The 11,781-nt window shown below is 44.0% G+C and overlaps 1 protein-coding gene across 4 annotated transcripts in view; it reads left to right on the top strand.

The window, feature by feature from the left end:
• Positions 1 to 8,853: 8,853 nt before the first annotated feature.
• The window catches only part of CRCP (CGRP receptor component), a 46,352-nt gene continuing 43,424 nt past the window's right edge, over positions 8,854 to 11,781 (top strand). Inside the window, exon 1 of one of the 4 annotated variants that reach the window (XM_047089315.1) lies at positions 8,854 to 8,962. In XM_047089315.1, the coding sequence (XP_046945271.1) occupies positions 8,955 to 8,962 (8 nt within the window). In that variant the 5' untranslated portion in view covers positions 8,854 to 8,954. The remainder of the gene's footprint in view (positions 8,963 to 11,781) is intronic. The other 3 variants (XM_047089317.1, XM_047089316.1, XM_047089318.1) reach the window with 3 other exon arrangements.

Raw genomic sequence — 11,781 nt, 5'->3', positions numbered from 1 at the left:
TTCAGTAAAAAGGGAATAATGATACCCATGCCTTGAACATTGAGTGAAGAAGAAATCATATACATATAATGCCTGATTTATGCTAAGTACTCAGTGAATGGTAGTTGCCATTATTAATAAAGGAAGGCCTAGCGGGCCAGGATGATGCTAGTTTGAAATAATAATAATTAGGACAACTATTTATTCAGTGCTTTTCATGTTCAAGGTACTTTATGTGCATATCAGTTATCTATCACTGTGTAACAAAACATCCCAAATTACAAAACAACAACTGTGATAGTTATTACTTTTGATCATTCTGGAGTTTGAATGGGCTTAGCTAAGAGGTTCTGGCTAAAGGTTTCTCATACAGTTGTATGGACCTGGGGTCATTTCAAAAACTTCTTCATCAGTCACAAGTCTGATGCCTGGGATGGGACGATTCAAATGGCTGGGGACTGCAACAGTTTGTATAATTGTATGATCTCTCCATGTGGTGCCTCCAGCCTAATGGTGTGAAGGTAGCTACACTTCTTATGGGGTGACTCAGGACTTTAAAACCCACGTCCTGAGAGAGAGTCAGATGAGAGCTGCATAGCTTTTTCTGCCCCAGCCTCAAAAGTCATGTAGTGTCACTTTCACTGCCTTTTTTTTTATTAATTAATTTATTTTGAGAGAGAAGGAGAGAAAGTGCACATGTGCTTGAGAGCAGGGGAGCAGAGAAAGAGGGAGAGAGAATCCCAAGCAGGCTCCGCACTGTCAGCACAGAGCCTGATGTGGGGCTGCAATTCACAAACTGTGAGATCAGGACCTGAGCCGAAATCAGGAGTTGGATACTTGACTATTGAGCCACCCAGGTGCCCCCCTTCCACTGCTTTCTATTCATTACAAATGAGGCACAAGTCCAGGCCATATTCAAGGTGGGGGGAATTAGTCTCCAGCCCATGAAGGAAGAGTGTCCAAACAATTTGCAGACATGCTTTAAAACCGCTGCATGTTTATCATCACATTTAATCTTCTTAGAAGGTAAACACAATTATCGCTATTTTACAGGTAGGGAAATTTAGAGGATTAGATGCTTAGAAGATTAAGTGACTTGCCCCAACTCATAAAGTTACTAGGTGGTGCAGACAGAATCCAAACTAAGGCCAGCAGTCTGACCCTAGAATCTGTGTTCTTTTTTTTTTTTCCAAATTTTTAAAATTTATTTTTGAGAGAGTGTGAGTGGGGGAAGGGTAGAGAGAGAAGGAGACAGAGGATCCGAAGCTGGCTCCACGCTGACAGTAGTGAGCCCAATGCAAGGCTTGTACTCACAAACCATGAGATCATGACCTGAGCTAAGGTGGGATGCTCAACTGACTGAGTCACCCAGTTGCCCCTAGCATCTGTGTTCCTAATCCCTATGCTATGTAAATCACACTAGATAAAAGATAGAAAATATGTAGGATATTTGTTCATAAGCTCTCTTATGTAGTACTTACTAAATACCAGCACTTTTCAGAGAACTATATAAGTTTCAGAGAACTATGTAAGCCCAGGTCTCAGGCTTAGGTTGCCTGGGCTAGGAATGGGGGCTCACTGACACCAAGGAGCCTCCAGAAAAACATTCCCTACCAAGAGTGCAGAGTGAAGGCTCTGGCTTGGTTGAAAGGCAGAGAACTATGTGTTACATTATTTTTTAAAATTAATTAAGGGGCACCTGGGTGGCTCAGTCGGTTAAGCATCCGACTTCGGCTCAGGTCACGATCTCACGGTCCGTGAGTTCGAGCCCCGCGTCGGGCTCTGGGCTGATGGCTCAGAGCCTGGAGCCTGCTTCCGATTCTGTGTCTCCTTCTCTCTCTGTCCCTCCCCCATTTATGCTCTGTCTCTGTCTCAAAAATAAATAAAAATGTTAAAAAAAATAAAAGAAAGGCAGAGAACTATGTGTTACATTATTTTTTAAAATTAATTAAGGGGCACCTGGGTGGCTCAGTCGGTTGAGCTTCCGACTTCGGCTCAGGTCAAGATCTCACGGTCTGTGAGTTCGAGCCCCGCATCTGGCTCTGTGCTGACAGCTCAGAGCCTGGAGCCTGTTTCAGATTCTGTGTCTCCCTCTCTCTCTGACCCTCCCCCACTCATGCTCGGTCTCTGTCTCAAAAATAAATAAACATTAAAAATAAATTAAAAAAAAACAACAACAAAGGGAACACCTGTGCCCCTATGTTTAAAAAAAATAATAATAGGGGCGCCTGGGTGGCGCAGTCGGTTAAGCGTCCGACTTCAGCCAGGTCACGATCTCGCGGTCCGTGAGTTCGAGCCCCGCGTCGGGCTCTGGGCTGATGGCTCAGAGCCTGGAGCCTGTTTCCGATTCTGTGTCTCCCTCTCTCTCTGCCCCTCCCCCGTTCATGCTTTGTCTCTCTGTGTCCCAAAAATAAATAAAAATGTTGAAAAAAAAAATTTTAAAAAAAATAATAATAAATAAATAAATAAATTAATTAATTCAGGGGCTCCCGGGTGGCTCAGTCGGTTGAGTATCCGACTTCAACTCAGGTCATGGTCTTGTGGTTCGTGAGTTTGAGGCCCACGTCGGGCTCTGTGCTAACAAAGAGCTCAGAGCCTGGAACCTCCTTCGGATTCCGTCTGTCTCTCTCTCTCCCCCTCTCCTGCTCATGCTCTACCTCTCTCTGTCTTTCAAAAATAAATAAATGTTAAAAAAAATTAAAATTCATTCATTCATTCATTCATTCATTCATTCATTCATTCATTAATGAAACTTACGTCCAAGTTAGCATATAGAGCAATAATGATTTTGGGAGTAGAATCCAGTGATTCATCCCCTATGTATAACACCCAGGGCTCATCCCAACAAGTGACCTCCTTAATGCCCCTTGTCCATTTAGCCCATCCCCCCACCCACAACTCCTCCAGTGACCCTCAGTTTGTTCTGGTATATATATACCAGATATATGGAGTATGGAGTATATATGGAGTATTACTCGGCAATCAAAAAGAATGAAATCTTGCCATTTGCAACAGTGTGGATGGAACTAGAGTGTATGATGCTAAGTGAAATTAGAGAAAGACAAATATAATATGACCTCACTTATATGTGGAACTTAAGATACAAAACAGATGGACATAGGAAAAGGGGAGGAAAAATAATATAAAAGCAGGGAGGAGGGCAAAACATAAGAGACTCTTAAATATGCCTTACATGCTGACTGTCCCTGCACCTGGCCCCACAGACTCCAGCAGCCAGGGAATGAAAATAAACTAAAGTAGCCTAAGACATCTGCAGCAATGGTGTCAGGTAGGAGGCCAAGCCTCAGCACCTGGGGACAATTGCACCTTGCTCTGCTGCCATCACTGCAACAAGTTCAGTGGCAGCCACAAGAGAGGGTCCCAGAGCTCTGCCTGTGCTCACGTGTGTGTGTGCATGTGCACACACATGATACCGCGAGACACCTGGATCTATCTAGGAGTCGTTTGAGGGATTTTTGGGATTGGGGACAGTGAATAAGCAAGACAGTCTGCATAGAATAAAGGAATTGTATGGGAGTTTATCGTTTTTCATTGCTGCTATAACAAATGCCCACACAACTCCCACAGATTTATTATCTCATATTTCTATAGGTTAGAAGGCTCACGTGGCTCTTCCTGGGTTAAAATTAAGGTGTTGGCAGGGCTTCAGTCCTTTCTGGAGGCTTAGTGGAGAATCTGTTTCCTTGCCTTTTCTGGTTTCTAGAGGCAACCTATATTCCTTGGCTCATGGCCCCTTCCTCCAGCTTCAAAACCAGGAAAGTTGCATCTCTCGGACTCTTCTTCCATCGTTACACCTTCCTCTAACTCTGTCAACTGGGAAAGATTCTCCTCTTTAACGGGACCCATGTGCTTAGGTTGGGCCCATCCAAATGATTCTGGATAGTCTTCCCATCGTAAGATCTATAACCTTGATCACATCTGTAAAGTTCGTTTGGGCTTATGTGGTAACATATCTTCAGGTTCTAGAGGATTAGGGTTGGGGCATCTTTGGGGGACCATTATTCTGCCTAGCATATGGAGAGACTCCAGGAAAATGCCCTTGAATGGGGCTGGCCACTCATTCCCACCCCACCCTCCAAATCGTGCACTGCCATGTAACTCATTTTCTTACTCACTAGAAGCCTTTAACTGTACTCATGTCAACTGTTCCAAGGTAAGGTGGGTAGTGAAAGGCTTCATGACTTTTCCAAGAAGGTGGACAGTATATCCACAATAAGGGGAAGTAGATGACATCCATACATCATCATATACTTAAAGCTTTCTTCATTCAAAATCTTATTTCCTTGCTTTGGATTTTTGGGAGATAATAGATAACATTTTTTTTCACGCTTGCCATTTGCCAGATGCTATTCTAAACACAACTCTGTAAGGTAGGTACTGGATTTAACTCAGTCTGGGTGGCCACAGAGCCCACATCTATAACTACCACACATGACTGCCTTATTCCTGTGGGTCCCCAGGAATACAACCCATGATTAGAAGTCACCACGGGTCTACAATTCCTGCTCCGGAGATGCTAAAAATGATCACAACCTCACTGGGCTTTGTCAGTGTTTCCTTCAAGGCCTTGACTATAGGCAAACCTTCTGTGTTCATCCTCATTGCCAGCTTGAGGGTCCAGGACTGTTCAGACAATGGACAACAGCCATTTCAGCAGAGGACTGAATACTGCATGGGATTTGCCTCAGAAGAATGAAAGTTTCGCCTGGCCTCTCTCCCCTACACTTTCCACTTTGGTGCATCTAAAGTATCTAGCGCAGAACAGGGAGGCATCCCAGTTGTTGCAGGTCCTAAAACTGAGAGGTAAAGTTGGGGTAGTGCCGGTGCACATGGGTGTTGGGAGTTGGCCAGAGAAGAGGGAGCACCCTGGCTTTGACACGTTGTAACTCGTTTCTGAGCTTCACTTTCCTCTGTGTGAAATGGGCTGATCATTGTACTTAACTCTGAGAATTCCTGAGGGAAGTAAATGAGAGCATACTAATGCACACATCCTCATGGAATCTTGAGGGGATTAATTAGCACACCCCTGTGAAGAGCTGAGATCAACTCGGTGGCACCTGGTAAGCACCAAGTAAGTCTTACTATTCTGGACTCTCCCTGGGTGACTTAACCTCAAAGACTTCAACCTGAACTACTTACACCTTCAAAAGTTTTTGCCAGTTTCCTTCTGAGCTCTAGACCTAACAGCTCTGTGTTCAACAGGACATTTCCCCATGGAAGACACACAGGGCTTGCTCATGCTCTGGGCCTTTGTATATAGTACATGGTCCTTCCTAAAAAGCCAGCTGTTAAGAAAAAAAAAGCCATTTTCTAGGTTTTTATACTTTGGGTAGCGAAGAATGAGACTCCTTATGCAGTCTCAAGTTAGGAGAGCTACAGGGAGGCCCTGAGTGGGGACAGGCTAGGGAGGAGTTTCAGTCATTGACTAGCCCAGCTTTGTTGGCTGGATTATTTCGTTGCACAAGGTCCTTTTGGGCAGCTTTCCCTTGGGAGAAAGGGCCTCACTCCTGATTGCTTGGCTGCCCTTAGAGAATAGGCAGAGTGACTCCATATGGTCCTCGAAGTCTTAGGGTGGCTTCCCTTGGAGAACCTGGAGCTTAGCTATTTTATCATGGGGCCCTCAGAGGTACTGACCCCTCTTCTGTGGGAGCCCATCCCTGAAGCCTTGGCTTTGGGTGCTCCTCCCCACAACCAGCTCAAACACTCCTGGCTTTGAGACGCCTCTCCACCTCATTAGTCATTCTCTCCTCTGCTTCATCGCGTCTAAACACTGTGTATTATAGTTGTTGATGTCCAGAGCTGGTTCCCCAACTAGGCTGTCAGCTGGCCAGGGCGGGAGGTGTGGATTATTCATATTTGTATCATCACCACTAAATGGGCCATCGCTACATATTTGCTAAGTGAATACACAACAAGCATCGTTAGTGCTGCTTTGTGGGGCCCACTGGCCTTAAAGAAGTTACAGGGGACCCTCTATACAAATCAGACCAGCTGGGTCTAGCGTGGCATTTACTTACCTGCTGATTTTTTTAAAGTAAATTAGTTGTTTTTAAAATAATATCTAAAAAAAATTTAATTTTTTAATATATTTTTGAGACAGAGAGAGACAGAGCATGAGCAGGGGAGGGGCAGAGAGAGAGGAGACACAGAATCTGGAGCAAGCTCCAGGCTCTGAGCTGTCAGCACAGAGCCCAACGCGGGGCTTGACCTCACGGACTGTGAGATCATGACCTGAGCTGAAGTCGGATGCTTAACCTACTGAGCCACCCAGGTGCCCTAAAATAATATTTTTTATAATTTGAAAATAACATGTGCATTGCAAAACATTTTTGAAGTTCTGAGTGTGTAAAGTTAAATGCTAAAAATTCCTCTTATTTCTCTTCCAAACTAACCCCCACAGGCAAATACCAGTAAAACAATTTTTTGACAGCTTCATTGAATACAAAATTCAGATACCATACAATTTGCTTATTTAAAATTGTATATGCAGTGTTTTTTGATATATTCACAGGGATGGACAACCATAACAACATAGTTTTGGGAAATTTTTATTTCCCCCAAAAGAAATTCAGTGTCCATGTGCTTGCTTTGGTAGCACATATACTAAAATTGGAAAGTTCAGTGTCCATTAGCTGTCACTCCCCATCCCTAAGCAACCACTAATCTACTCCCTGTCTGTATAGATTTGCCATCCTGGACATTTCATATAAATGGAATCATATAGAATGTGGTCTTTTGTGTCTGGCTTCTTCACTTGGCATGTTTTTGAGGGCCATCCATGTTGTAGCAGGTATCAGTACTCAATTCCTTTTTTGCCATAACACATTCTATTAACCAATCATCAGTCAGTATTAACAATTTAATACACCTCCTACAGTTGTTCAGATGGCCTGAATTTGAATCCCTAGTGGACAAGTTCCTAGATGACTGATCTTGGGTAAATCATAATGTCTTCAAGCCTGCCTCAGTTTCCTCAATATTAAAATTTGAATAACAAAAGAATTACCCCAGAGTGTCATAGTTGTATTGTCACAGTAATTAATATTTGCTGAGCACTTACTATGTGTCAGGTACTTTATAAAGATTACCAAACAGACCTATGATTTACATAAGAGGGAACTGGGGTTAGGAGAGGTTAAGTAATCTCCCAAGGTCCAACAGCCTCTAAGAAAGTGATGGAGGCAAACAGAATCACAGGCCATCTGACTGCAAAGCTTGCACCATCAACTGTTAATGTAATGGAATAACAAAGTGCTTAGTAAGTGCCTTGCAAAGAGAATGAATTTAGCAAATGATAACTGATACAACTATAAAAAAGCAGAAAAAATTAGCAATTGACATCTCATTAAAAAATTTTTTTTAATGTTTGAGAGACAGAGAATGAACAGGGGATGGGCAGAGAGAGAGGGAGACACAGAATCTGAAACAGACTCCAGGCTCTGAGCTGTCAGCACAGCTGATGCAGGGCTGGAACTCACAAACAGCAAGATCATGACCTGTGCCAAAGTCAGACACTTAACCGACTGAGAGCCACCCAGGCGCCCCATACATATCTTTTTTTTTTTTATGCTTATTTATTTTTGAGACAGAGAGAGAGAAAGCAGGGGAGGAGCAGACAGAGAATCCCAAGCAGGCTCTGCACTGTTAGCACAGAGCTGAATGCTGAACGTGGGGCTTGATCCCACAGACCATGTGATCACGACCTGAGCTGAAATCAAGAGTTGGACACTTAACTGACAGCCACCCAGCCACCCTGCAATTGACATATCATTTAAAGACACTTGCTATTGTTAATATTTTGGCTATTTCCTTCCAGTCTTTAAGAACTATTTCAGACATATCCAAAGTTTAGAAGATAATGAACCTTCCATGTCTGTTTTTTTTGAAGACATAAAATATAGTACATTAGGTGGCTCTACCTCACGTGCCCTTAGGTATTTTTTCCCTGTGCATTTTTCTTTAGATTATTAGAGTAACACCACATCATTTTCTATCTTTTAATTAAAAACCCTATCTTAAGCATTTCCTCTAGCGTAACAAATATGCTACATGATTTCTCATGGTCGTATATATAATACTGGGTGGCTGAAACATGATTTATCAATTCCTCATTGATGGATACTCAGGCTATCTCCCTGAAAAAAATATCACTACAAAACCACCTTTCTTCAAGCATCTGATAATTCCCTTTAGATAAATTCCTAGAAAGGCTGGAAGGTCAGAGTCTTACCCTTACAGCTTTTAAAAAAATGTTTATGTTTTTATTTTTGAGAGAGTGCGAGTGAGCGCTAGTAGGGGAGGGGCAGAGGGAGAGGGGGTCAGAGGATCCAAGCAGGCTCTGCGCTGGCAGCAGAGAGCCTAAAGAGGGCTCGAACTCAGGAACTGTGAGACCATCACCAGAGCCAAAATCCACGCTTAGGGACTGAGCCACCCAGGCACCCTTACAGTTTGTGTGTGTGTGTGTGTGTGTGTGTGTGTGTGTGTGTGTGTATGTGTGTGTGCGCGCGCGTGCGCGCCAAATAGCTCTCAAGAAGAGTGATAACGAGAAGGGAGGCTGAGGGTTTTTCACTTTTTAAGACGTTTTATTCAATTACAACATACATAAAAGTGGACAACTCACTGAATTTTCAGACACAGAACACACGGCGCCACACCCAACATCAGGATCATGAAACAGAACATTTCCAGCAGCACAAAGCCGCCTTGCGCTTCCACCAGGCGTCCCTCAACAGTTTCAAGGCCCGCAACGTGAAGTGCACAGAAGTCTGGCTGCATTGAGGTCTCCGGCCCGGTCCGCCAGGTTCCCGGCATGCAGCGCGGCGATCCCGACGTGCTCCGCGGCGCGCGGAGCCGGCTACCCGGTGCGCTGTGAGGAGGGCGGAAGCGGTGGCGGCGGCGGCGTAGCGTGAGGCTGCGTGTGTGCTGGCGGGCGGAGGCGACAACTCGGGGTCGACATGGAAGTGTAAGTCATCCAGGGCGCGTTCCCGGGCTCGCGCAAGTGTCCACAGCTGGGGACGGCTGGGTCGAGGGGAGCCGAGGGCGCGGGCTTGGAGCGCACCTTGTACGAGCGTGGGAGGGGGGCGTGGTTGGGGAAGGCTTGGGGCGGGAGGCGGGGAGGAAAGGGACCCTCGCTCTGCTTCTCGGAACCTTCGACCCTACTCCCACCCTGTGCTTGGGACGCGGGGCCCAGCGTGGCTTGGCCTGACGGTCTATCAGTGTGCCTGCTTCCTCCATCGTTCATATCCTAGCGTGACCTGGTTCCCAGTGGGGAGCTCAGCCCGGTGTTCCGGCGGGGACTTAGACGGTGTAAAGCCCTGAGTCCGCCCTGGAGGTACCTGCAGGAGAGATGGAGAAGTGCTGGATTAGAGTTTGGGGCTTACCTTGGGGAGCCCTAACTGGGAAGAAGGCCTCTCCGAGTTTGCCCAGCAGTTCGCCTTGCAAGGGAAGGGGCGGGTTTTCTGGGAAGAAGGAAGTACTGGAGCGCTAGGACTGGGACCTCAGAAACTTCTTCGTGTGTATGATGTTTGCTTGTTGTGCTGCGTGCAGATGTTTTTGCTGCTGCTCCGCATGTGGGTTTTTCCATGGTTCACATTAACTTGTAGGCATACCCATATCGTGTTCTCTTTGGCATTGATTATTTAATACTCACATTTTCCTTTGTGTTGTTTTGCTTCATGTTTAATGGTCATGTATACTACTATTTTTCAGATTTTTAAAAAACACAATTATATATATGTAACAAATGAAAGCTTCGTGAAATACTTTTACTGTATTCAGTACACTGTTATATTGTTTCTTATTAAAAAAGAATGATGGGGCACCTGGGTGGCTCAGTCGGTTGGGTGTCTGACTTCAGCTCAGGTCATGATCTCACAGTTTGTGAGTTCGAGCCCCGCGTCGGGCTCTGTGCTGACAGCTCAGAGCCTGGAGCCTGCGTCAGATTCTGTGTCTCCCTCTCTCTTTACCCCTCCCCTGCTCATGCTCTGTCTCTGTCTCTGTCTCTGTCTCTCTCTCTCTCTCTCAAAAATACATAACAACATTTAAAAAAATTAAAAAAGAAGGCTGACCCACTAAACTGATTTTGCAGTTCATTAATGGGGCTTAATCTACATCTTGAAGACACTCAGTCTCCTTTCCTGGTTTATCCTTCCTCCCTTGCTTGGCTTAAATGTTGCGGTATCTTACGGCTCAGTCCCAGGACCTCTTTCTCTTCACACCCTCCCCTTGGTCATTTTACCCATTTATATGCTGATGACTCCCAAAAGTGTATTTCTAACCCTTTCTCTCATCATCCATCCAATTGCTTAGTCCAGAAATCAAGCCCTCCTTCCTCACCCCTAAATCTAGTCCATCAGTGAGACCTGTCATCTCCACCTTCAGTATATTTTGTATACAGTTACTTTTCACCATCTCCATAGCTAAATGTAGTCTGTCATCTCTGGTCTAGATTAGTAGCCTTTGGCTTGCACTCTTGTCCCCCCCTCTTCTGTTTTCCAGTCAGCAGACAGAGTAATCTTAAAATATTAATTGGATCAACACATCCCCTATTAAAACTGTTCACTTTCTGTTGTACTAAGAGGAAATCCACATTCCTTACTAGGACCTATATGACCCTGTATAACCTCACCTATTCACCAACCCTCTCTTGTGCTACTGTCCCCACCCCTAAACACACACTTTCCACTGGCAGGTAGTTTCTGTAATCTTCCAAGCCCTTTACTACCTCAGGACCTTTGCTTTACTGTTCCCTCTGCCTGGTATACTTTTCTCTTTGTCCTGCTCCCTCTTTATCTTTTTGATAGTTCAAGTTGAATGTTGCTTTTCCTCTTTAGCCAATCTAAAATAGGTCCTTTTGTCTCTTACAAGCACCATAGTTTACTTTTCTTTTGAATAATTACAAGTGGTAACAATAGATGAATGTTTACCTGTTTAGTGCCTTGTCTCCCTCCTGAGAACGGTCCATGAAGGTAGGGACGCATGCATTAGGCATTCAGCAGATAGTTGTTGAATTAAATAATATAACAGTACTTCATTAATTTGATAATTTAATTAAAAATTCATATAATTGAGTTAGCTAGTTTCCTAATTGCTGAGCATTTTCTGATTTTCCTAAGTGAAATGGTTTGAATCAAGAGTTTTTTCTCCTAAAGCAACCTATCCATTTCTCCCAAGAACTCATTGACTTATTAACACTAGTCAAAAATTTTGCAGTGAGCGATTTATGGGAAAGTGAGGTTTCCAGAGAGTGGAAGGACCCCTGAAATGGAAAGGTCTGGAGGCCTAACTTTAGTTCCTGCCTGGCCACCAATATGAGGTATGATCTCTGGCAGGTGTGGTCCTTAGCATCTTTAGCAGGAGCCTGAGTCTCTACGAGGACAAACATTGTACCTCTTTCAGGCATTCCTAGGACCTGGAGGGAGGAGGCATGAAAGGAAAACTTCTCTGAGTTTTTACTACTTTTTTTCCATCAGTTGCTGAGTAAATACTTACTGAGTGAATAATACATGTAGACATACACTATAAGTTTTTTTTTTAAGGTGATGAATATTTATGCTTTATTTGATTGAGTGCTAGAATTTAAAAAATAAAAACTTGTTCACCCTCATTTGTATACATTTTCCTCGGGTAAAAGGTTACAAAATATTCATAGGAAAATTAACTATTGGTATATATAAGGTATTTGCTATTTGGGTAACTTTGTCTAATGCCTTGGGATTGTTTATATACCTGGAAAGCTTTGTGTTCACTCTTTTATTCTTGAATTTAATATACATAGGGAAA

This window comes from Lynx rufus, unplaced genomic scaffold (assembly GCF_022079265.1).
Source record: "Lynx rufus isolate CCGP_SWC_20201006 ecotype Redwood Valley unplaced genomic scaffold, mLynRuf1.p SCAF_27, whole genome shotgun sequence".
NCBI lineage: Eukaryota > Metazoa > Chordata > Mammalia > Carnivora > Felidae > Lynx > Lynx rufus.
This window is presented reverse-complemented; position numbering and strand designations above follow the sequence as displayed.